The 22,523-nt window shown below is 55.2% G+C and overlaps 11 protein-coding genes across 14 annotated transcripts; 6 read left to right on the forward strand and 5 right to left on the reverse strand.

Annotated features, from left to right (window-relative positions):
• Positions 1-87: 87 nt before the first annotated feature.
• CKM354_000299600 (translocon subunit SEC61) lies at positions 88-1,627 on the reverse strand (the record flags this gene model as incomplete). The annotated part of the gene is made up of 3 exons (XM_044798169.1): positions 88-163; positions 215-1,397; positions 1,456-1,627. 3 exons carry the CDS (start codon positions 1,625-1,627, stop codon positions 88-90), a joined length of 1,431 nt encoding a protein of 476 aa, XP_044654104.1.
• A 1,004-nt stretch (positions 1,628-2,631) lies between these two features.
• On the reverse strand, positions 2,632-4,140 carry CKM354_000299700 (uncharacterized protein; the record flags this gene model as incomplete). 2 transcript variants are annotated; one of them, XM_044798170.1, is made up of 5 exons in its annotated part: positions 2,632-3,004; positions 3,056-3,705; positions 3,757-3,905; positions 3,963-4,058; positions 4,122-4,140. In XM_044798170.1, 5 exons carry the CDS (start codon positions 4,138-4,140, stop codon positions 2,632-2,634), a joined length of 1,287 nt encoding a protein of 428 aa, XP_044654105.1. The 2 variants fall into 2 exon arrangements, with proteins under 2 accessions (XP_044654105.1, XP_044654106.1); XM_044798171.1 differs by having other exon boundaries at positions 2,632-3,705.
• A 614-nt stretch (positions 4,141-4,754) lies between these two features.
• On the reverse strand, positions 4,755-6,497 carry CKM354_000299800 (phenylalanine--tRNA ligase; the record flags this gene model as incomplete). Its single annotated transcript, XM_044798172.1, has 2 exons — positions 4,755-6,136; positions 6,386-6,497. 2 exons carry the CDS (start codon positions 6,495-6,497, stop codon positions 4,755-4,757), a joined length of 1,494 nt encoding a protein of 497 aa, XP_044654107.1.
• Positions 6,498-7,042: 545 nt separating this feature from the next.
• Positions 7,043-7,863, forward strand: CKM354_000299900 (uncharacterized protein; the record flags this gene model as incomplete). Its single annotated transcript, XM_044798173.1, has 2 exons — positions 7,043-7,132; positions 7,189-7,863. 2 exons carry the CDS (start codon positions 7,043-7,045, stop codon positions 7,861-7,863), a joined length of 765 nt encoding a protein of 254 aa, XP_044654108.1.
• Positions 7,864-8,309: 446 nt separating this feature from the next.
• Positions 8,310-8,747, forward strand: CKM354_000300000 (uncharacterized protein; the record flags this gene model as incomplete). The annotated part of the gene is made up of 1 exon (XM_044798174.1): positions 8,310-8,747. One exon carries the CDS (start codon positions 8,310-8,312, stop codon positions 8,745-8,747), a length of 438 nt encoding a protein of 145 aa, XP_044654109.1.
• Positions 8,748-9,517: 770 nt separating this feature from the next.
• CKM354_000300100 (uncharacterized protein) lies at positions 9,518-11,280 on the forward strand (the record flags this gene model as incomplete). Its single annotated transcript, XM_044798175.1, has 5 exons — positions 9,518-9,586; positions 9,641-10,268; positions 10,319-10,605; positions 10,661-11,042; positions 11,105-11,280. The coding sequence occupies 5 exons, from the start codon at positions 9,518-9,520 to the stop codon at positions 11,278-11,280; spliced, it is 1,542 nt and encodes a 513-aa protein (XP_044654110.1).
• A 270-nt stretch (positions 11,281-11,550) lies between these two features.
• Positions 11,551-14,416, reverse strand: CKM354_000300200 (uncharacterized protein; the record flags this gene model as incomplete). Its single annotated transcript, XM_044798176.1, has 2 exons — positions 11,551-11,622; positions 11,681-14,416. The coding sequence occupies 2 exons, from the start codon at positions 14,414-14,416 to the stop codon at positions 11,551-11,553; spliced, it is 2,808 nt and encodes a 935-aa protein (XP_044654111.1).
• Positions 14,417-15,197: 781 nt separating this feature from the next.
• CKM354_000300300 (uncharacterized protein) lies at positions 15,198-16,640 on the forward strand (the record flags this gene model as incomplete). Of its 2 annotated transcripts, none has more annotated exons than XM_044798177.1 (1): positions 15,198-16,640. In XM_044798177.1, one exon carries the CDS (start codon positions 15,198-15,200, stop codon positions 16,638-16,640), a length of 1,443 nt encoding a protein of 480 aa, XP_044654112.1. The 2 variants fall into 2 exon arrangements, with proteins under 2 accessions (XP_044654112.1, XP_044654113.1); XM_044798178.1 differs by having other exon boundaries at positions 15,834-16,640.
• Positions 16,641-16,874: 234 nt separating this feature from the next.
• On the forward strand, positions 16,875-17,853 carry CKM354_000300400 (uncharacterized protein; the record flags this gene model as incomplete). Its single annotated transcript, XM_044798179.1, has 2 exons — positions 16,875-17,270; positions 17,329-17,853. 2 exons carry the CDS (start codon positions 16,875-16,877, stop codon positions 17,851-17,853), a joined length of 921 nt encoding a protein of 306 aa, XP_044654114.1.
• Positions 17,854-18,180: 327 nt separating this feature from the next.
• CKM354_000300500 (uncharacterized protein) lies at positions 18,181-20,068 on the forward strand (the record flags this gene model as incomplete). 2 transcript variants are annotated; one of them, XM_044798180.1, is made up of 5 exons in its annotated part: positions 18,181-19,263; positions 19,326-19,620; positions 19,707-19,787; positions 19,877-19,921; positions 19,974-20,068. In XM_044798180.1, the coding sequence occupies 5 exons, from the start codon at positions 18,181-18,183 to the stop codon at positions 20,066-20,068; spliced, it is 1,599 nt and encodes a 532-aa protein (XP_044654115.1). The 2 variants fall into 2 exon arrangements, with proteins under 2 accessions (XP_044654115.1, XP_044654116.1); XM_044798181.1 differs by lacking the exon at positions 19,707-19,787.
• A 349-nt stretch (positions 20,069-20,417) lies between these two features.
• On the reverse strand, positions 20,418-21,904 carry CKM354_000300600 (uncharacterized protein; the record flags this gene model as incomplete). Its single annotated transcript, XM_044798182.1, has 2 exons — positions 20,418-21,806; positions 21,860-21,904. 2 exons carry the CDS (start codon positions 21,902-21,904, stop codon positions 20,418-20,420), a joined length of 1,434 nt encoding a protein of 477 aa, XP_044654117.1.
• Positions 21,905-22,523: the final 619 nt, after the last annotated feature.

The raw sequence follows: 22,523 nt of genomic DNA on the forward strand, positions 1-22,523 counted from the left end.
CAATTCAATGCTTCGCTTTTGCGACGTTCTGTTGCTAGTACACTACGCTATGCACAAGGTGCCTCACCTTCAACTTGAGCATCCTACCTAACCCATAACCATGCCCTTAAGGCCCGCCATATCGCCTTCCTTGGCTGCGATTTCGAAGTAAGAGTAGATGATGCTATAAAAGTGTCAGTGGTGGCAAAAGACGGAAGACGAATGAAATACTTACGTGACAGCCATGAGGATACCAGTACCACTGCCCAGAGCTCCCATCATGTCGCTGACGATGGAGAGAGCACCGATACACGCACCTCCGAAGGCGGCAGCAGTAGGGATGACACGCTTCAGTTCGCGGTACATGCTCTCATCACGATGACCAGCCATCACCAGTCCTTGTTCCTTGAGTTGCTTGGCCACGTCACGAGGGCTAGATCCAGATACCTCGATCCAGGTCTTGCTGAAGGCAGCACATGCCACAAGCATGTAGACGACGAAGACGGCGGTGTGGATTGGGTCCAAGAGAGCATCAGTGATGTTGAGCGGTGGGCTCATGTAGTAGACAAGACCGCTGGCTGGCAGGACTTGCGAAGTGCCCTCCTTAGCCTCCCAAACGCCAAGAAGCTTGACCAAAAGGTTGTCTGGCAGCTTGTTGTAAAGCATCTGCGACACGAGGAAGACGTTGGAAGACAATGCGGACTGCAGCATGATAGGCATGTTCGAAGTGTAGAAAAGTCGGACCGGGTAGGATCCACGCATGCCTCGTTGTCTGGAAGACTTGACTGGGATCTCCACGCGGAATCCTTGCAAGTAGATGACGGCGCTGAAGACAATGATCGTGGACAGCAGATTCATGATGTTTGGCAAGTTCTGGCGATAGAAGGCCTCGCGAAGTGCAAGCTGCTTGTTTGGCCACGTAACCAGAAGGTGGACAAGCGCAATGATCGCTCCCTCGAATTCTGGTCCACGACCGGTGTTGACAGTGGTTGGCGAGAAAGCTCTCCAGACGATAGACTCGCAAATGTTGGTCGCAATGAACAACGAAATTCCACTTCCGAGTCCATAGCCCTTTTGCAGAAGTTCGTCGAGCAGAATGACGATCAGAGCGGCAGTAAGAAGTTGAACGACCAGGAGAACACAGATACCCGCGCCAAGATCTGCTGGGCGACCGTAGAGACCGGTGAGCACGTAGACACAAGCTTGTCCGAAAGACAAGATGATGGCAAGCAGCTTCTGCGCGGTTTGGTAGAGTTCTCGGTCCGACTTGAGGTCCAGGTTGACATCGATGAGGTGGGTGCCGGCAAGCAGCTGGAAGACCATGCCTGAGGAGATGATAGGCGTGATTCCCAGCTCCATGAGCGTTCCTCGATTACTAGCCATCATCATACGCAGCCAGTAAAGTGGGTCCGAAGTATCTGCCATCGCCGTCAATGCTGCTCTCTCTTGCACGATACCGCCCATGTGTGTGCGCACCTGATGATACGATGCCGTAGAGTGGCATCTGACTCATCACCAAAAATATGACCAGAGTCACGCTCGTCCATATTATCCTCTGGTTGAAGGCGACCTTCGTCTCCGGTACTTGGACTTCGGGAATGAGGGGCGTGAAGGGCTTCACGAGGTCGAGGAAGCGGACTGAAGGCATGGAAGGTCAGCGCGGTACAGCAATGATGGCGACGTGCGCGCCGCGGACAGATGCTCTGGGGCAGAATTTTGACGTACGTCCAGACATGGTGCCGGCAGTGTTGGAGGCTCTGACGCGCTCCTACTCGGCCACGGGGTAATGTCGCTCGCGTGTTGCAGTTCCAGGCCTGCGTGGAACGAAACCTCGATGGTTTTGGGAAGGTGAAAGAAAGAGAAGTGAATGGTGGATGATGCAGGTGCGCACTGAAGGCCTACGTTGTTAGAATATGTGCATTGGAAGCCAGCTGTCCAACGTGTGGGCCCTGACCCCTGGGCGGCAGCTGCGCGCCGAGAGCTTGCCCGCTTGCCGAGCTCGACACATTCGCGATGCTGTCACCTCCACCTACAGCATCACTCAGAATGCGCTATACACACCACTTGCACGCACATATTCGCCTGTCCATTGACGACGCATGACAGTGCGCTCACAGCACGACCCAGGCCACGTTACTTGGTGTCGAATTAATAAGAGGCTGTTCAAACGGAGGACGTAACTGTGTCCGAGCTGCAGCATATTGCTGAGCTTCCTATGCAAAGGACAGACGTTGAAGCTGGTGCCCTGTCCTGGCACTTCTCGTAGTAGCAAAACCCAGCAGCAGCCTCCGCCAGACTGCCGCGCCGAACGCCGTGCGATGCTTCTCATGTCCAACATTCAGTTCGATCCTACATTTCATCCATACCAACCGACTTCCACCAGGGAGTTGGGCTATCTCCTGCCGTGGGTTGATTCACGGTGCTCTCTGCGTCGCCCACCTGTCTCCGCGCCGAGACCTCCCTGCTCTTCAAGTCCCACATCTTACTGTTAGGCTTCGACTTCAATTTCATTGTTCTCGCTGCCATCGTCATGCCAGCGATCCGATCGCCGTCTGCAGATCCGACTTGTCTTCCGACTCTCGTCAATCCCGGGGATGATTGTGTCGATGGTTGGATCATTGTGCTCCATTCATCCCTCATGACTGGTCGTTGTCACTGTAGAGGCTCGGATGAGGAGGACAGTCTGTTCAAATGCAAGTACACGTCTGTGCCGTAGCCTTCCATGGAAATGAGCTTTAGATCGCCTCCGAAGTACCGTGCATAGAGCCTAGAGATGGGAAGCCCGTACCCAAAGCCAGCCATGGGCGCTTTGAAGTCTGATTTGTTGAAATCCGGGTCCAAATTGGGCGTCTGATCCACAGTCGTGTACATATATGTCCAGACCAGTGGAATACTGCTGCGAGGAATGCCGCCGCCTTCGTCACTGATCTTGATCGTGATGTCTTCCCTTCCTTCGGACACGATTACTTGTGTTACTGGAAACTCCTCCTTGTCCTGTCCATGCGTTTCGACGACAGCCCGCAAGCTATTCTTGAGCGTCTCGAAAAGCATGTGTGACAAATGGCCGGGCACGTACATGAAGTTCAAGTCCTTTGGACACACCAGGCGTACCTTGGGCGCATCGAAAAGTCCATAATGGTCCTCGCACACGAAACGAGCGTTCTCGATTGCCTCTTGTGCCAGCTCTTTGACGTTGGTCTTGGTGCAGATAATACCCACATAGTTCGGATCGCTGTGTGATCGCTGATCGGTCAGAGCAATGTGCTGGCCGATCAACATACGGATTCCTATTCGCGACATGTAGAAACGATCCAAGAATGCCTGTATGTTGTGATCGATTTGCATACGCTGTCTTTTGCGCTTGTACTCGAGAATTCCTTGTGCGATGGTCGTGACAACACTGTCGTGCCGTCGTTTGATTGTCTCGAGCGTCTTCGCAAAACGAGTGTTGTAGTCATTGAGCTCGGGTGGCCAGTCGCCATCATCTGCAGCAGCGAAGTATCGTCGTGTAGCTGCCACTTTTCTCTGTCCGTTGCTCTTGCTAACCGCACCGTCTGCGCCGTCAGTTCCAATGTTTCCATCTGACTTATACTGTCCGGGTTTGATGCTGGGATTGGCGGTCGTTTCGCTCAAGATTCGGGAGTGCTTTCCGTTGGCTTTGGCAGGTTTGATCAATCGTTCGCGAACTTCGCTGCTGAGGCTTGGCTTTGGTAGTGATATAATTTCCTATTCTCTGTCAGAGAAGTGTGCGGGTGCCCGTGGTAGTTCCTGCCATACCTCAAATGACTGTGCGTACCAATCCTGCACCTTCTTGATGCTCTCCATCTCATTGAGGCCATCTGGCAGGTCTCCTAGCTCTTGTACCCGATGCGCCAGGCGGATGGGTAGCTCTTCGGAGAGGAATTGGGAGGCGCGGAAGAGGGTGCCTGCATTGGGAGCTCAGCTTGTGTCGCACGTCTTGCCCATGCTGCGGGCCGCTTTACCTGTTGATGGGTTGCTTCCAAACTGGACCATCTGCCGCAGACTCACGCCCGTCGCTGGGAAGTTCGAGTAATGCTTGATCGTCTCCATCAACTGGGCTTCGCAATATCAGCATCATCGTCGCCGGCGGGGGCGACGTCATTGAGTTGGCGAATACTGACCAGACTTCTTCCACGACATGCTGGGCAGTGACGAGGTCGAAAGACCTGCTCAAGCGGTGAGGGCGACAATATGCGAAGGAGAGGGGCCCGAGGACGAAGTGGGCATAATAATCACGACTGTAGTGCGCACAGCAATGACTCTCACGAGACCTTGAGCTCGGATCAAAGGTTAAGCAGGCTAGACTAGGCCAGCATGAGAAACGTGGGGAGCGCGAACGGCGGCGCTTTCCTCACAATGCCGAGGTCACCAATAACAACGCTGACCCTTGCAACGGCGGTGGCAGCAGCGACGATGGCCTGAGATGGCTTGCCGACCTAACAGACCATCCGCGCAAGCCCGTTCGGTTTGTTGTCACAGCATTAACGTGCCTTGACACACAGAAAGCGTAGGTGGTCGGGTGGAATCGGGGCCCCTCGAGTCCCCCAATGCACGCCGCACCTCTATTGGCCGCAGCGATCTTCGATGTGCCGATACAAAATATGCTATGTTTACATCTGGAGCGTGCCGGCTGGTAGACGGCCCCTGTGAGGAGATATAGTACAATGTTACGATCGCTCCAACGGGAGAAGCCCACGCAGCTGCGTAAATGGCAACGCAAGCGTCCGTTGGCACGCGAAGACGGAGCTGATCGACTACCTGAGTTCTACACCGAATCGCTTCACCAACTCCTGGCGTATGTGATCATGGAAGGCATTGGCTTCCTCATTTGTCAAGGTCTTCTCGAGGCTGCGATATGTGATGCGGTAGCACAAGCTCTGTCGCCCCGTCTTGGGGTGCTTGAAGCTGTCAATGAGGGCAACATCTTCGACGCTATCCCCTGCCGTATTGCGCACAACTTCCATCAGATCGTTCTCGTGGAAGGCTGGTACGGATGCCGGTGGTGCGAGAGGCTCTGTCATTTGTCCTCCAGCCGGAGATGGAGCGGAAGAGGTGGAAGCTGGGGTCTGCGCAATGACTGCGCCCGCATTTGGCAGCCAGAACGCGACATCCCTCGGGGCTGATGGGTGCTTGCTGAAAGGCTTGAAGCGTTGTGTGGGCCTTGACTCGTCGAATTGGGTGAGGAAACGTGAGTCCTTGCTCCAAAACAATCGAATGTCGGGTATGCCAAACAGAAGCATTGCGATCCGCTCTAGGCCAATGCCAAACGCCCAACCAAGCCGTGAAGGTTGCTCGGCTCGAACGAGCAGAGGCTGATCAACGACACCGCATCCTAAGACCTCTAGCCATTCGCCGCGCCACCAGACCTCGAGCTCCCACGACGGTGAAGTGTGTGGAAAGAAAGCTTCCACCCACCTTACTTTCAACGGCTCCTGCTCAGCTTCCGCACCTTGGCCAGCCGCGGCGAGGGCTTTGTCTGCTTCAGCGAAGATGGCTACGACCATGTTCTCGAGGGATCGTTTTAGATGCGCGGCCACAGCCTCTGCCTCCTCAGGTGAATGGTACTTGGTCTGGAGTGGATTCCGATCAGGGTGAAAGGTTGGGTTGGGATCTTCGACAGCCAAGTCGTGCTTTGGAATGTTATCCAAGTCGCGTATGATGTGACCCGTCAACGCCTTGCTGTCGGCGAAGTCGTTACGATCCCATGTCAGTGCACCTTCCATCTGGTGAAAAACTGGGTAGTGACTACGGTCGACGGCGTCTCGACGATAGACATCCGCAGAGATGGTATAGCCATTGCTCAAGTTGGCTCGGAAGACGTCAACCTCGTGGGCTGAAGTGTGGGTTCGTAGGACGGTGTCCTTGTTGATGTAATAAGTGTCAGTCCTACTGCGTCCTGGATGGTCGGCGGCGAAGCCGAGAGAATCGAAGTTCTGTGCAACGCTGACGATCGGAGTCAGGTCGTTGTGATTTTTGAATTCGGGAAATCGCGATTCGATCAGCTTTCTGGTAATTGCCAGGGGATGGTTCGGTTGCAAGTGCAGCTTGCGGCCATAGTTGGCCAAGATGGAAGAGGGCACATTGGTCCACTCATCCGTAGGATAGGTTTTGCCGTCAATGTGGAGCGAGTTCGCACCTGGGTACGGAGTGGATGTCAGTGTTGTCGAGCCTTATTCCCGTTGTGTCTCGCGTTAGAGCCGAAGAACTGGAGCTTCAGCAGCTTGCGCCTCGTGCATTGCTCACGAGCTGACTGGCTCACTGGTTGGTGCTGCATCTCTTCGCGTACGCGACAGCGACTTCGCAGATTGGTGCCGCAGGACGATGTGATTCGAAGTCGGTGGGATGTTGCCGCGATGGACGAGGAGGTGGCCGGGGGATCACTCACCAGCGGAGGCGTAGCTGCGTGAGCACGCCAGCGGCAGCGGCATTCGCAGCAACACACGGAGGCTCGATGGCAGCGCCCATATCGACGCGCGCGGCGATGCCAACCGCACCATGGTCGTAGTTGTGCAGACTCACACGCGGCCGGTAATAAGAATCGACGGCAAGCGATGTCGTCCCTGTCCTCGGCACGGTGCTGGTGCGTTTGCTGCTTTTGCTTGCGGTCTGCGTGCAGCACTGCCGAAGAGCTCCGCGCTACAACGACGTAACGCCTAATCCTATTGGCACTTTGTTTGCTAGATTGCCCCATGCTATAATTTCTGGCGACATCGCCGACTGTTCGACCACACTCGTTTCCAACCCCACCTCACCGCAATCCTCGTCCCCGCGCGCGAAGCAATGCACACAGGGACATGTCGACCGCAGCATCCCAAACGAAGGATGTCCGAACAGCACCAATTCACTACCCGCTGTGGTTTGGCGGGAGTGCCAGTTGCTGCGCAGCCATTGTGACGCACCCATTGGATCTGCGTACGTGGTGACCTCGCATAACAAGTACCGTATTCATGACTGCTGACGTGCGTTCCAGTAAAGGTCCGTATGAGCCCCATCGTCCCCCGAACGAACATTTCTGTTGACATCGGCGCAGGTCCGCTTGCAAATGCAGAGCCATGAGGGCCCACGCAGAGGGATGGTGGGCATGTTCACACATGTGGTGAAGAGCGAAGGAGCGACGGGTCTCTATCGTGGGGTATGAGCAGGTGATTGACAAGGCGGACCCAGTTGATCTGACAAGACTCTGTGCAGCTATCTGCCGCTCTTCTACGACAGATCACATACAGTACGACGCGCTTCGGCGTTTACGAGGAGCTCAAACAGACCTTTGACGACGGCGTGTCAAAACCTTCGATCACCTCCCTGATCGCAATGTCTTCTGCGTCGGGTTTCCTGGGAGGCATAGCTGGCACTCCAGCCGACATCCTCAACGTGCGCATGCAAAACGACGCCGCCCTTCCGCCGGAGAAGAGACGTAATTACAAGCATGCGATCGACGGCTCGGTGCGCATGATTCGCGAGGAGGGAATCGGAAGCTTGGTTCGAGGCGTCTGGCCCAACAGTGCACGCGCGGTGCTCATGACCGCGTCGCAATTGGCAAGCTACGATGTATTCAAGAGCCAGATTTTAGAGCGCACAAGCCTACAAGATGGTCTCACAGTCCATTTCACGGCATCACTGATGGCTGGTTTTGTTGCAACAACAGTTTGCAGCCCGGTGGATGTGATCAAGACAAGAGTCATGAGCGCGCACACGAAGGAGAGCATATTGAGTCTTGTGACGCGCATTACAGCGAACGAGGGCATGATGTGGGCATTCAAGGGCTGGGTGCCGAGCTTTATTCGCCTTGGGCCTCACACGGTCGCGACCTTCCTGTTCTTGGAGCAGCACAAGAAAATATACCGAAAGTTGAAGGGTGCGGACTGAAGTCCGGAACGCGGCCCTGGAAGAGCATGACAAGGCGCAGATAGACTAGAGACAGGCATATAGAGTTCCAGTGCAATGCATAGAAAGCGTGGCGTTGAGGGAGCCAACTGTGGCATGTAGCTGCTGCTATAATTTCTGATGCTCCCATGCCATCGGAGGTAGGACATCGCTCTATCGACTGGAGTTGACGATTCTGGCTCAGACATGGAGACATCGTGCTTGGTTGCATGCATGAGGCTCGTAAAACGCGGCCCGACACGTGGTTCTAGCGTGCATCTCGGAACTACGGCGCCGTTCATCGGCATCTTGTCCCAGGACGCCGTGTATTACACACGCGTATTAAAGCTGGAACGGCCGCGAGCTCTGTACGCGTGTGTGTACGAACGGCCGCTCGGACTGATACCTTCACCGCTTCAGAGCAGTAAAGCCAGCAACATCGTCACAAAATGCCGTCTGTTCCCATAAGCCCTCTCGTGCGAGAGCGCGCCCCGGACAGCACGCTCGGAAACCCACTGCCGTCACTCCTTCACACACCCTCGGGCATGGCCATGGTCGAGCTACAGGGCACCATTGCGACGGAGCAGCCAGAGATCGCGGAAGCTCTCACCTTGGGTCGCCTGGTATTCCCGCCTGCAGACGAGGATGAAAATGGCCCTTGGGATGGCAAACGCGTGTTACTCTATGTTGGCGACCACCAGAGATTATTAGGAGAAGTGAAGAAGCTGGCCAAGCCGGTCGCCGTGGTCCGTCGAAGCACCTCCTCCGGCACTGATGACGGCGAAGTGGAGATCGCAGAAGTCGTATACTGGAAATTGTTGTTCTCACACCGTCCCGAACCTCTGGGAGGATTGCAGGGCCAGCACGATGACGATCAAGCGATATGACGGATCACTCGGCTCTCCCCTGCGCACTCCAGAACACATGGCCCCTGTGACTGTCGTCTTCAACACGCCATGTTCAAGCGTTCAACATGCGCGTTGGTGTGATCTGTGGCATATTTGGATCACCATGACCCATGACCTCAGCAGTGGCGATAGGCGCGAGATGTGCGAGGTGCATTGCACGAAAAGCCTCCACAGAATTGTCTCTATAGCACCAGGTGTTGTTCCCTTCAGGCGTCTACTGCGATTAGCGATCGTGCCGAGGATGACACATCAATGCTCGTCAATATGGCAGGTGCTATTGAGTTGCACGTTCCAGGGTTCGCGGGTTACGTAGATTCCTTCTACGCTGAGCGTTGCTTCCACCAGTAACTAGTTCACTCGACTTCGCCCTCGCCATGTGGCATGGCCCCGTCTGCCAAATCGAAAGGATTCTGGCTAAAAGGCTTGTCGAAATCTTCTCTGCGCGCGGACAGCAATACAGGGCTTGCACCTCCAAAAGCGGGTCCACCTCGCTGGCGCGCTGGCCTTAAATCCGCACTGCACATCACTTCCCTTGTAAGCGCGGGATCCACGCCGTGAAAGAGAAGTGTTGGCCGACAGACCTCGCACGACTGGGAAGCTTACGGCCGCCTTCTGCATCCTCTGTCCTAGGGCATATATCTTCCTGCGCCTGACCTGGACATGTGCAATCATCATCCTCTCGAACTGCTCAGCTGAGTTTCAGCCTACGATATACATCCAGTGTCGATCGTTTCGGCCTCTTCGCAAAGATGAAGAGGATGCCAATGGACGCCACAGCACTGGAGCCACTTTCGATCAAGGCATTTTTGCTGCTTTTGGTACGTTGCATTGCCCGTAACAGCCGCCCGCTTCTGACAGGAGTTACGTACTAGTTGCCAGTCTATCTGCTAGGCAGAATGATATATGCCTTGGCATTCGACAAGCTGAGACATATTCCTGGCCCTAAACTCAACGCTGTATCGCGCATACCTTACGTTCGTCACCTCATCCGAGGGACGACTGTCGAGAACGTCGTTGCACTGCACCGCAAATATGGAAGCGTGGTGCGAGTCTCTCCAAACGAAATTTCGTTCACGAGTGCAGACACCGCTTGGCCAGATATCTATGGATTCAGGACCGGCAAGTTGAAGGGCCACCTCAATACGCAGAAAGATCCAGTCTGGTATCCGGCGCCAGTCAATGGAGCCCCTTCAATCTTGATAGACAATGACGAGAACCACTCGAAGGGCCGGCGACTTCTCTCGCATGCCTTCAGCGATAAAGCGCTGCACGAGCAGGAGTCGCTCATTCAGAATTATGTCGACCAACTAGTGGATCGTCTTAAGGAAACGACATCCGAGAACAGTGAAAAGCCTGTGGACTTGACCAAATGGTACAATTGGACCACATTCGACGTGATTGCCGATTTACTCTTCGGTGAGCCCTTCGGTTGTCTCCAGGATATGACCACGCACAAGCACATCAAGTTGTTATTTGACTCGGTCAAATCATTTCGATTTTGTAAGTTCACGTTTGGGCTTCCACAGAACATCGTATCTGACGTCTTCCAGTGTACATTCTTGGCTACTACCCTTTCGTCAAATATCTTCGAGGTCTCGTTGTAGACCCCGACCTGCTCGCCAAACGCGCCGAGTACATGAACTGGGTCAGCAGCCAAGTCACAAAGCGCATAGAAAGGGAAACAGACCGACCAGACTTCATGACTCATATTCTCGCACATAATGATGGCTCGAAGGGCCTGGAGATGAAGAAAGACACGCTCGACTCGAACGCGAACTTGATCTTGACCGCTGGCTCTGAGACTACAGCAACTTTGCTCTCTGGCGCGACATACTTGGTGCGCTGACATGCTTCTTACTGCAAAGATCATCCAAGCTGACCTTGTCTTGCAGCTACTCAAAAACCCCGACAAATTACGTCTCCTACAAGACGAAGTACGCGGCCGCTGGAAAGAGTACAGTGACATTACATTGGCTGAAGTCAACTCCGCACCGTACCTCATCGCCACGCTCAATGAGTGTCTCCGTTACTTCCCTCCGGTCCCCACGGGCTTCGAGAGACGAATTCAAAAGGGAGGCGAGTTCATCAGCGGGGTTTACGTGCCAGAAGGAACTGCAGTCCAAGTATCACAATTTCCAGCTCATCACTCGGAAGACAATTTCAAGGACGCGGAGAAGTTTGTGCCTGAAAGATGGTTGGATGACGATAGATCCTCGGCGTATGCTGAAGACAAGAAGAACGCGATGCAGCCCTTCTCGTTTGGTCCGCGGAACTGTGAGTATCTCGACACTTCATTTTATGTGATTTTGGAATCACATAGCTGACACATGTACCAGGCCTGGGAAAGAACCTAGCTCTCGCAGAGATGCGCCTGATTGTTGCAAAAATGATCTGGAGCTTCGACCTAGAACTGGATTCGAGCAGTAACGATTGGATCGATCGATGTCGAGTTTTCACGCTATGGGATAAGCCAGAGCTGGCGGTCAAGTTGACGCCTGTGAATCGTTCTTGATGTAGGATGCGAGAGACGACTAGAGGCGATGAACAGGTAGTGATACTCCACTCATGGATCTTCAGGCAGCGGTGAATTACCAGTGCTACTTTCTAGGGCAATTGATTAAGATCTGGTCCAGTGACGCCTATCGATATGCGATCATGCACCTGTGCGCCAGCCCCCCACTACCATGCCACATTTCTATACCGGGGCCTCATGAGGCTCGAGGGCAACTGCCTGTAAGATGTACATAGATGAAGAACACCCGCCTCTGAGGGTCAATACTGGTCATTGCTTATCGTTGAGCAAAGCTTGCACACTTTGCCACTTCTGTTTTATTGCGTCGTGGTCTGCTTGTGCCTGTGAATTGCGTTAGCGTCATGTGCATCTTACCGTCAATGTAGCTTGATCCCCTTACCTGAGCATGTGCCATTTTGGCATTGACCAGCTCGTGCTCCATTTCATCCATTTCCTCTTTCAGATTTCTGTTTTCGTTTTGCACTTCGATATTTCTCTGCATGATGCGGTCCATTTCCGCTTTGAGTCTGCTCTCAACTTCTGCCGGTTGCGCATCTACCATCTTCTGGAGTTCGACGACCTGCAGTTTGAGCGCCTCGTTCGTGTCTTGCAGCGAGTCATTCTCGACCTTGATTCGTACCAAGTCTTGAGCAATAGTGACGTGCTCTGTGTCGTGTTGCTGCGAGCGCTCTTCCAGTGCTTTGACCCTGGCATTGAGGGAAGCATTGGTGGCTCGCAGATTCTCCACTTCCGCCTCCCTCTCGCGCTCCGCGCGTTGCAGCTCCTCCCATTCCATGCTGTATGCTTTCAGCGTTGCATCTGAGATTTTGATAGTACAGGCGTCGCGCACCATATCATCAGCACGATAAAGCTCCTTGTCCGCGCCTCCAGTGACCGAGCCGAAGAAGCCAGAGTCTAACAACTTGGATGCGGATGGCGACTTGTCGATGTAGACATCGAATAATTTCTCCTTAAGAAAACTCGTGAGCTGGCTCATTTCCTTGATGTTGAGGAGGGCTTCGCGATTGTGCTGTATCAGCACGATGCCGAACTTGAGGATCGCAGTCAGACCTTCGCTCAATACCAGGTCATATATCCTGAGGACAAGTTGCAGCGGAAAGCGATACACGAACAACGTCAAGAACCACTGCGTGGCATATAGCTGCGGGTCGACATTTCGGCGCTTGAGATGGCAATAGACGGCTGGCTCATGCTCTTCCAGCAGCCGCTCGAACTGGTACAACCGCAGGTGGAGGCCTCTCATATCGGGCGTGAACATGCTGCGGATGTCGTATTTGCTCATCAGCCTGACCAGTAAAGTGAAGGCCTCCTCTTCAGCCATGTTGAATAAAAGAGGCATGGCAATAAAGTTGATGCCTTGTGCGTAGCCCACTCCCTCGTCGAAGAGGGCGTAAGCCTTGCAAACGCCGAAAAGGCCATCCTGCAGACCAGCGGACTGGGTATATTTGCTGTAGGACGTCCGTGAACCCATGTCACGCTTGATAGCCTTCTCCAGTCTCTGCAGAGTTGCCGCTTCGCGTTTCTGCTTTTCAGCCAGTAGCTTTGATTGGAGCTCCGGGACACTGTCCATGGATGACAGCGGGCTCGCCAGCCCAGAATTCAATTTGGGGGATGTATTCGAATGCTCGCTCGAAGAATCTGAAGTGACTCCGTCCTTCTCCAGCCCCCCATTTGTCCCAGCAACTGACGAAGCTCGCGAACTGCGAGACTTTTGGTCGCTTTCGGTCCCACGGGCTTTCAATGTGCGGTATACATGTTCAAGCTCTTCATTCTTGCTTTCTGCAAGCACTTGCCAGACCACGCCACGAATGGCAGGAGGAATGCCAGTCATGATCGCCACATTCAGCTCGTGCCCACTCGTTTTGGCAACTGCAGAAGGACCTTCATACACCAGTTTCTGCCACAGATCCCAATTGACTTCCTGGGGTTCGGGCGGAGGTCCTGCAGACATGCCCGAAGCTGTCCCAGGTGGCAGATTGTTGTCCAATTTGGGGGACCGAACCCTTTTGTCCTCCGTCCGCGGACTTGTGGGCGGCGATGATGCCCCGTCACCAGGTGTCGACGGGGTCACACTGGGCCCATCTTGTTCGTGCAGCACATGGCCGTTGGCAATGGAATTGCTTGACTCCTCCTGCCTCCGCAATGTCGAGAATTGGTCCTGCAGACTGGGCTTGATGCCTTCCTGGCCAGAGAGACTATTGCCATCCGCAGAAGATATCGAGGCCACTGTATTGCGACGCTCGGGACCGCCCCGCGGGACAGACGGTGACCTGGCTGACTTGCGAATGGTACCCATTCTGCCCAACAGGGCACCAAAGCCACTTGATGCTTTTCGTGCAAAGCCCGGGTGTCGTGGAGGAGATGCTACTCGGTCTACAGAGCCGACCGACTCGTTATGGCTGTGGTCGGCGGTGGTCGATGGGGCAGGCTGGACTGGAAGCACAACCTCGCCCGCGTGGCCGTGCTCGGACTGCACAGGGGACGCTGGTTGCGAGGGCTTGTACCCCGGCGAAAGGCTGCGTTCACGAGATTCTGAGGCAGGTGCGGCCTTGTCCAGCGGCCGGGGCGCACGCTCTTGCAAGTCGTCTGCGTCCGTGATGCCCAGTCCTGCACCACCGCCGTCTCCCGCCGTGCTGTCTTTGTCTTCTAGCGCGCCTGCATGTGCATCCGGCTCAGCGGACGAGGGTCTGGGCGTCGAGCTCGCGTCTTCGAAGGTGTCGCTGTCGGCAGGGTCGTGGGAGGTCTTGTCGTGATCGGCGTCGTCGGTCTTCGAGGAGTCGCTGGTGGAAGGCCGATCGTCGTTATCGGTGTCGGATTTGCTGCGCTTCTCGTCGTTGGTGTCGTTGTGATCATCGATGTCGTCGTCCTTGAGACGCAAGTCTGAAGCCATGTCGACCAAGGACGACACCCGCTTTGCGGAGGCAGTGCTTTTGCGGTTGCTGGCCGTTGCTCTGCCTCCGAGGCTGGGACGCAATGATTTGCGGCGGTCGGGAATGCCAGGCGCGTGGTTGCGGGTGGTGTCGAGAGAGGCGAGGGAAGGGTCGAACGAGGCGGGCAAGTGTGGTGAGAGGTGCTGCTGCTGTTGTGAATATGTCTGGACAGGACGGACAGCCATCTGGAAGTCCCCGCACTATTGAATGGGCCGAACGTGCCTACACACACTACACGGGGTGCAAGGCATGCAGTTGAGATGCGGCACCACCGACTATAGGCGTTCTGTGCAAGCAAGTGTCTACAAAACACATCAGCACAGCCCTACTGGCTTCTCCTGGCTAACGGCGATCCTTGTCTACGTAGCCCTCCACCGCTCCGCCGTCTGCTGCGCTGACGATGTGATTTTTCAGCGTCCTGTCCACGCATCGCCGCCGTCAGCGGGGACTGCACGCGGCGGCGATGGGCAGTCCGTCATGCCTGCGTCCCAATTGCAGCGATAGGCCGTGGGCAGCTGGACTCAATCAGCATGGCATGGTAGATGGCAGTCGGTGTTTTCCCGAAAATAGCACAGGATGGAGCTCGTGGAGCTCGCCAATCGACACGGCTTGCGGCTGCAAGGAGCCGCCAACCAGCGGCAGGGGTCGTGCTCCGAAGCAAGCTCGCCAGTGCAGGAATCATCAGCAGGCACGCAGAAAGTAGTCAGCCTGCGGAGTGCTGTTTGTCGGCGAAACAGCGCTGCTTCTCCGCTCCGCCCCCATCGCGCAGCACACCACGGACACATTGCACCCCCGGCATCGTTGGTGGCAACATGTTCGTGGCGTGAACTGTCTCGGCAGTGTGTGCGTTGCGGGGCCTAGAATTGCTGAACGAGAGGGAGCTCACTGCTTCCAGAACACTGACGAGGCTGAACTTGCCGCCGCCTGATCATCTCTGCGCGACAACCACACCGCGTTCCCCCCGCCATGCCGTTTCCTTTTGCTCTGCCAACCACAAGCTCTGTGCTGCTATCCGACTTCTTCGACAGCGTCACCCACCCCTCGCTACCGCTGACGGCCACCACTAAACGCAGCATCGTGAAAGACGTCTTGAAGAAACATAAACGCCTCTCGCCGCAAGCCCGTGTGACCAATCTGCCGACAGTCCAGAACGCCATCAAGGATTATCTTCCCTTTCTGCTCGCCCTAAACGCCGGTGCCGGTTTCCGAGACCTGGGGCCGGAAAAGCTCGATGTTGAGATCAAGAGTCCACTGGAAGTAGAATGGCGAAGCACGCTTTCCGCCGCCTTGCCAGGTCGCGAGAACGCCCGGCCCAAGCTGACAGGCCTCCATCATGAGATCGCCTTCACGCTGTCGACTCTCGCTTACACGCACTCCCTCCTGGCACGATCACAATTGAGGGCACTCCATGGATCGACTGTGCTTACCACGGAACAGCGGACCACCGCCATCGCTACTGCGATGAAACATCTTGTCGACGCACATGCTATACACACCTATCTCTTGTCGCTTCCTTCCATTTCTGCTGCTCAGGATGCACCTATCGACATCCAGCCTGCAACAATATCAGCCGTCGCCTCTTTGGCCCTGGCAGAAGCGACCATGATCGTGATCGCCAAAGACGACCCATATATCGCCGCCGTTTCCGATGACCGCAATGAGAACAACACAGATTGGATGTTCAAGGCTCCAACGATACCAAAGGTTCGTGCTCATCTGTACGCACGCTTTTGTCTAGCCGCTGCAGAGCATGCAACGGGTGCCAGTGGCTTGCTTGGGCGTAGTAGTGGTGCTGCAAAGATTGATGAAGATCTCGTCAAGTACGCGAACGACGTTCGTCGAACTGCTAGAGGCAAAGCGGCTCGCTTTCTGGCAATTGATGCCGAGCTCTCAGGTAAGACTGGCGAGGGCTTGGCCTGGCTGAAAGGGGCTCGGAAGGAGCTCGGTCTCGTTGTCGAGCTCGAAGACGGCAAGCGAAAGGGGTTCAAAGGTCTCAAGCAAAGCTGGCAGGAGCGCCGGGAAGATCGAAAAGTGGACAAGGGAGGTGAGTGGGGTATGGATGCTGGTAGACTTGAGGAAGCGAGGGTAGTGGAGATGTTGGAAGCCAAATGGGACAAAGAGAACAGCACGATCAACGTTCAGCTGGTACCGCCATATGAGCCACTTCTCGCGAGGATGCCTTCAGGGCGAGAATACCACACTCCACAGCCATTTCAGCCTCCTAGCCTGGACTCAGACGTACTTGCGCAGATGCGCGCTCCGCCAGAGCCTGAAGAAAAGGCTTTCCGAGGTGACGAGGAAGACAGTGGCGATGAGGGTGTTTATGGCCGGCGGAACGAGCCTGTCGGTGCATTCCCCGGCACGGCCGGTGAATACCAGCGGAGTGCGACCAGTAACAGCTATTACTGAAGGCAGAAAGCCATTCAACTATACCAACACTACCTGCCTACAGGATTGATCGATCGCTCATTACATGTCCTGAGATCTCGACATCCCACGGCTTGCCTCGAGTTCCAATTTCGCCCCAACTGCTGAGTCATCCGGTCGGGGATTCTCTTGGGGCTAAGGCAAAACATAGTTTTCGCCAACTTTTCACCTCGTGAGGCAGTTTCTCTTCTGCTTTCTCACTTTGCGACAGACCAGATGGATGCCGGCGATAGCATACGTGCGCTTTTAGCGCCACTTTTGACATTGCCGCTTCTTGATCATATCGATGGATTGGAGCTTTCCACGCTGTCGAGAGTCTCGCCGTCGAGGATAGCTCAGTCTGCAGTGCCCAATATCGGTCAAATCGAGCTGGTAGACAGCGATGCATTTAGAGACGATTACAGCCCACTATACATTGCTGAATTCGAAGGCCACGAACTTGAGCCGCCGGCTGCGATAATCGATCGTCTCCGAGACGAGTTCGCCGGAAAGCGCCGCAATGTTTCTCCTTACCGCATCGTTGGTATTCGAGATCGCAACGGAGCTGCAATTGGCGCTGCACAATTCTCCATATTTCTGCTTCGAGCAGAGGACGTTGTAGTACCGTATCTGGTAAGTGGAGGCGTTGAGGTTCATGCGCCAAGACTAACTCTATACGTGTGGCGTCCAGCAATATATATACGTTCGTCCGCAGAATCGGGGACAAATGATGTCGGAGCTACTGCACACCTTGGTACTTGCAGTGTCTGAGGCAGACGCCAGGTCGAGAGGATGGGCTCTGCCACGTATGCCCTTTACACTCTGTGAAAGTCAACCCTGGTTTGGGAAGAAGGATAAGGTTGACAGAGCCATGATCCACAGCAGAAGCGGAAGTCAAGCGTTGCTACTGCGGAGGAAAGGCGACGGCAAAGTGTTGAGCGCGCATGTGCAGCCGGGGCTGGCGCCTGAAGATCCGCCGACTACGTTAATTTGGTTATTGCGAGCGTGCCCCAGAGGCGACCACATGCAATGCGATGATCGTCTAGGGAGGGCTGTCATTGCAGCCTTTTATCGCAGTCTGCGCGACGAGGGGTTTCCGGAACGCAATATCGCGCTGGCAGAACGCATGGTGGAAGCACGGTATAAGGATTGCGAGTTTTGGACGATGCCGCTCAGTGCGGTGACGGCCGATATGGTCGTCGGTCTGGAACCGTGAGGTTGTTTTTAGATTCGACAGAGCCGTGATCAGTAGTGCAGCCATCGTCACTGAATAAAATAACCATGAAGCGTTGCCCCGTGCAACGGACCCAAAGCAGTGGTTTCACCCCGCAGATCAAAGGGAGGCCCCCCTGCGCGCGGCGTTTCACCTGCAGCTGCGTGCCTGGTGGCCCCTGGGAAAGAGACGGAAAGCTTGAGCGAGGCTACAGTTGCAAGTGGCACTGAACTTCTTTTTGTTGTTGTTGCAGCCCACCTTCCGTCGCCAGTCCATCTATCCCTCCACGACCCATTCATCCCCGCTGCACCAGCTCGGCCAGCAGACACGATGCCACCCAAATCAGCGGCCTACCTGCAGTTCCTGCAGTCGCCGAGCACTGGCGTGCTGGCGAGCGATGCCTCGATCAACTACATCACCACGACCACACAGATCAGCGAGCCCACAGCCATCCTCAAGCATCTCGCCGCGCAGGCCAAGCAGGTCGTGAAAAAGGGGGAGACGGTGCTGTCCACCATTGAGGGCGACGATGGCTGCTGTATCGAGACGCAGACGACACTGAGCTTCCGTATGGGCGGCGGCGCGTTCCTGCCTGGCATGGACTCGAATATGCTGGACGAGCGCGAGGTGACGTTTCCGCTCACCCATGTGGTCACCTTCCACGGCGACAAGATTCAACAGATCCGCCAGTACTGGGACCAAGGGACACTCCTGAAGCAAGTCGAGGCCATTGGCAAGACTGGTCGCAACTGGCCCATCCGCGACGGGAAAGACCAGGTCAAGGCAGTGACGACCAGCATCAAGACCGCCACGCCGTCTGGCGCATCCACCGCGCGAGCTGGCAACGGCAGCCGCAATCCACACGATGTGGTTGTCAACGCCCACCAGAAACGCGACAGTGTCTCCGTGACGCGTGATCCGCACGCAAGCCTGTCGTTATTCGCCGAGCGAGACCCTAATGAGGGGACCAGTACCTACAGTGGCCCCAAGTACGAGCCGGTCAAGTCGGCGAGACCAGCTCCTCGGGACCTGGGTGAGCTGTTCACAAATGAGGAGCAGGAGAGCGACCCGGTACGCTCTCAGTCGCCGCACAAAGAGCACGGCACCATCCTCAAGGCAGGTGCTGGCAAAGGCTTCAAAGAGAACCGGCTGTTCGAGAGCCGGGAAGAATTGGAACCCCCACAGTCACCTGAGCGCAAGAAGACTTACACCAAGAAGTACGAACATTTCGACTTCGGCGATGGCGAGGACGCTCCTCAGGGTGGCCACGGAGGACACGCACGTGCAAAGAGCAAGAATGCTCAGGACAAATCGGGACCGACATTCAGCTTTGAGGACTTCGCAACACCACCGAAGCACATTGAGAAGAACCGACCGGATTACGAGCGTCATTGGGGTGCTGGTGTTGACGAGGTGAGAATGCGCCAGCACTTGTAGCGTGCAGCACTGGCATCCTCGATACTAACGTGCACCAGGAGGATCCTGAATCGCCGCCGAAGCGTCCTGTCGTGCACCAGCCACGCAAAGACGCAGAACCACACTGGGAACTCAACGACGAATCACCTGCTCCTGCAAAGGCCAAGTCTTTCCAGAGACAGAAAGGGCTTGGGCTGTACGGAGATCCTCTGCACGCCGACGACCGAGTACAGAAACCTGCTCAAAAGCCCAACGTGAACAACTCTCGCCGCGGAGACGATTTCGAAGCGCACTACAGCTTTGCAGATGAGTCCCCTGCGCCCGTGAAGAAGATTTACAAGACAGCTGGTGATGGTAAGTTTGATTTTCCGGCTTTGAACATCAAAATCTCTTCGAGGAGCATATCTTCGCCCTGTGATCATTCCGGCTGACGGCCTTAGGTATGGGCTCGCGCTCCGATGGCAATTTTGCGGATGGGTCGACTGCGTCCGGGAAGAAGATTTACAAGACTGCTGGTGATGGTAAGTTTTGAGTTCCTGACATTTGACGACAAAACTCACCGAATTACATATTACTTACTGCACATGACCATGTTCGCTGACTGTATTAGGCATGGGCTCGCGCTCCGGAGGCAGGTCTTGGGGAATTGGTGATGGTAAGACCATGATTCGATTGAACATGTGGGAATCTGCTAATTTGGCTTTCAGAATCTGATCCTGAGGTGGACGCTGAAGTCCGCCCAACGGCTAGAAGCAGAGGACAGCGTTCGCAGGCACGATCGGGCGCCGACACCGACTTCTGAGATCCCAGCGTGTCAGATCGAATCGTGTCTTGCGGCACCACACGCGCTTTGGCCCAAACTGGAAATCCTTTTCGTTACTGTCAACATGTATCAGCACTGTTGGCTTAAAATTGGGCTAATCAATTGAAAGCCGTTCTTTGAGCCGGAAGGAAGAAGAGATGTCAGATCAACGGCAAGCGCATCTTGTATTCAGCTCACTTCAAGCGAAGAAAATGAGTCCATCGTCGAGTGATACTTGCTTGGCAGAGCTTTCATTCAGTCCATAGTCTTGACAGCTTCTAGTCGTGCCGTATCTCGGCCCTAGGACATATACCCAAACTGTCACCTCTTATGCTTCCATCTCCGCATATTATAGCATGCTCATGCGATTGCGACTTGAAGTGCTCGACTCTACGCTCGATCTCCGCTTCTTTTGGAGTTTCCTAGGACCATCCATGCTGCCCTGTCGAGCTTGCGGCATGCCATTGTACAGACTGAGAGGTGGTACGGATCGCTGTCTTTCTGCTGCAAAGGTTCCAGGTCTTAGGATTTCGAAGCCAGAGCCATGACCACGCAAGATGGACGATTCGCGTTTTTCAGACGATGAGTGCGAAGAGTGTTTCTGCGCCGTTCGCTCGGGCGCGATCTCGGTCTCATTCGCGGTAGGTGCCATATTCAACGACGGAGGAGCAGGCTCGGCCTTGATATCGTTCGTGCTTCGCTTGGAGGAGCTGCCAGACGAAGTCGGCGATGGCGATGGCCATCTTGATTCGAGCTGTGGCGATGGTGGCCCTGTCCGACAGAATTGCGCGAAAGGCGTCACGTCTGGTAAGGTAGATCGTCTGGCCGCTTCTGAGAGAGACCCTATAGCCGAAGGATATTGATGTTGGTCTGCTGGTACTTTACCTTCTGTGGCAGGTCGGGCGACTGGCGATTCGGACCGTGCTCGAAGACGTAGGGAGTGCTTTGCTGAATTTGAGGATGATGAAGGGCAGCTCCCACCGAAATTGGCCTTCCGCGCTCGTGGTGCGAATTGTCCGGTTTCTGCGGCTTGTGACATGCGATGAATCTGCATCAGGTCGAGATCCAATGACTGTTGTCTCTGTCTTGCCGGGAGGCTTATTAGGTCGGGTGCTGATATCGATGCTGCTCCGATGCCGTTGCTGTGACTGACGGGGTAGATGGAAGCTCGATTGCTGCTGTCAGAGCCAGTGCTGTCGAAATTGGCGATGGCTCTAGAAGCCCTGTTGCTTGTGCCAGCATTCTCACTCCTCGTTGCAGTCATGTTATGGTTGAGGATCGCCGAGTTGCCTGCGTATCTGGCGTAGGACGACGGTGGATGCTGATTTCTGGAGGCCTTGTGTTCCACAATATCCGTAGCCAGTTCATCTGCTTGTCCAAATTGTGTCTGACCGGAAGATAAATTGCCGTTCTGGGCCTCCAGGTCAAGTGCAAAATCGGTTCGCGGAGCACCGAGCCACATTGAGGATATGGATGTCTCGCGACTCGATGTCGGCTCAGGTGTATTGCTTCGCGAGACCCAAACGCCATCAACTTCGATGCCGCTCTCGATGGCTCTAATACCGAATGGCACGTCGTTGGCCGTTTGCTGTCTCCGGCGTTGGCTCATGTGTCGATGGATCGCGCCTTCTGTCTTGTCCCGCTCTGCCACGGCGTTGTAGGCGCGCAATTTGTATTGTGTATGAGCTACCTTGGCGCATCCCAGGAGGACTGTGATAACAATAGCACACGCGAGAATCTGCATTCCTGTAAGCGGACGTACTACTCGATAAGGAAATTCGAAGAACTTACGAAAACCAGCTTCTGCCACGTCGGCCACGCCGTGAAGAATGCCATAGCGTCCACGGCTCGACCGGGCGGCTGCCGTACTCGAACTTCCTCGTACTGCCGCTCAACCCGTGCTGCAGCACGAGGATGGTGCTGCACCGGAGCAGTGGAGGTGAAGCAAAGGTCCGGCAACGAGTCGTAGTGACGTCGGCCTCGAGATTTGAATTTGGTGAATGAGATGGAGCAAACAATCTGCGTCCCAGTCTCCAGCCACGATCACGCCGTCTTCCCACCACGGCGTCCGCATCGAAGGCGAAATGGCTTTGAGCTGCAGTCCTCTGGTCAATCTCGATGGGTCCTCCGCCGCGCAGCTAGACCGCCGCTTTGCGAGCGCAAGGTGATGTTCAGCGTGTCTCGCGGCACTGAGCTTGTGACTTTCGCCAGACAATCGGCAAGTGAGGAGCGTGGCTATTGCGCAGCAACACGTGGTCCCGCACGAGAGACGACGATGGCGAGTCTGCAAAATGGCAGCACATGGGGTTGCCGCTGCAGAGGCAAGCACCCGATCGATCCATTTTGGTGCAACCCGAGTGCGCTGGAAGCATCAACCATTGCCAACCATTTCGGATTCAAAAGTACCTGCATCCCCACGTGCATACGCATCCTCTCCGGCGGTATTCTTTCTGTC

The sequence above is a fragment of the Cercospora kikuchii genome, assembly GCF_019650295.1.
Source record: "Cercospora kikuchii DNA, contig_00002, whole genome shotgun sequence".
In the NCBI taxonomy this organism is placed as follows: Eukaryota; Fungi; Ascomycota; class Dothideomycetes; order Mycosphaerellales; family Mycosphaerellaceae; genus Cercospora; species Cercospora kikuchii.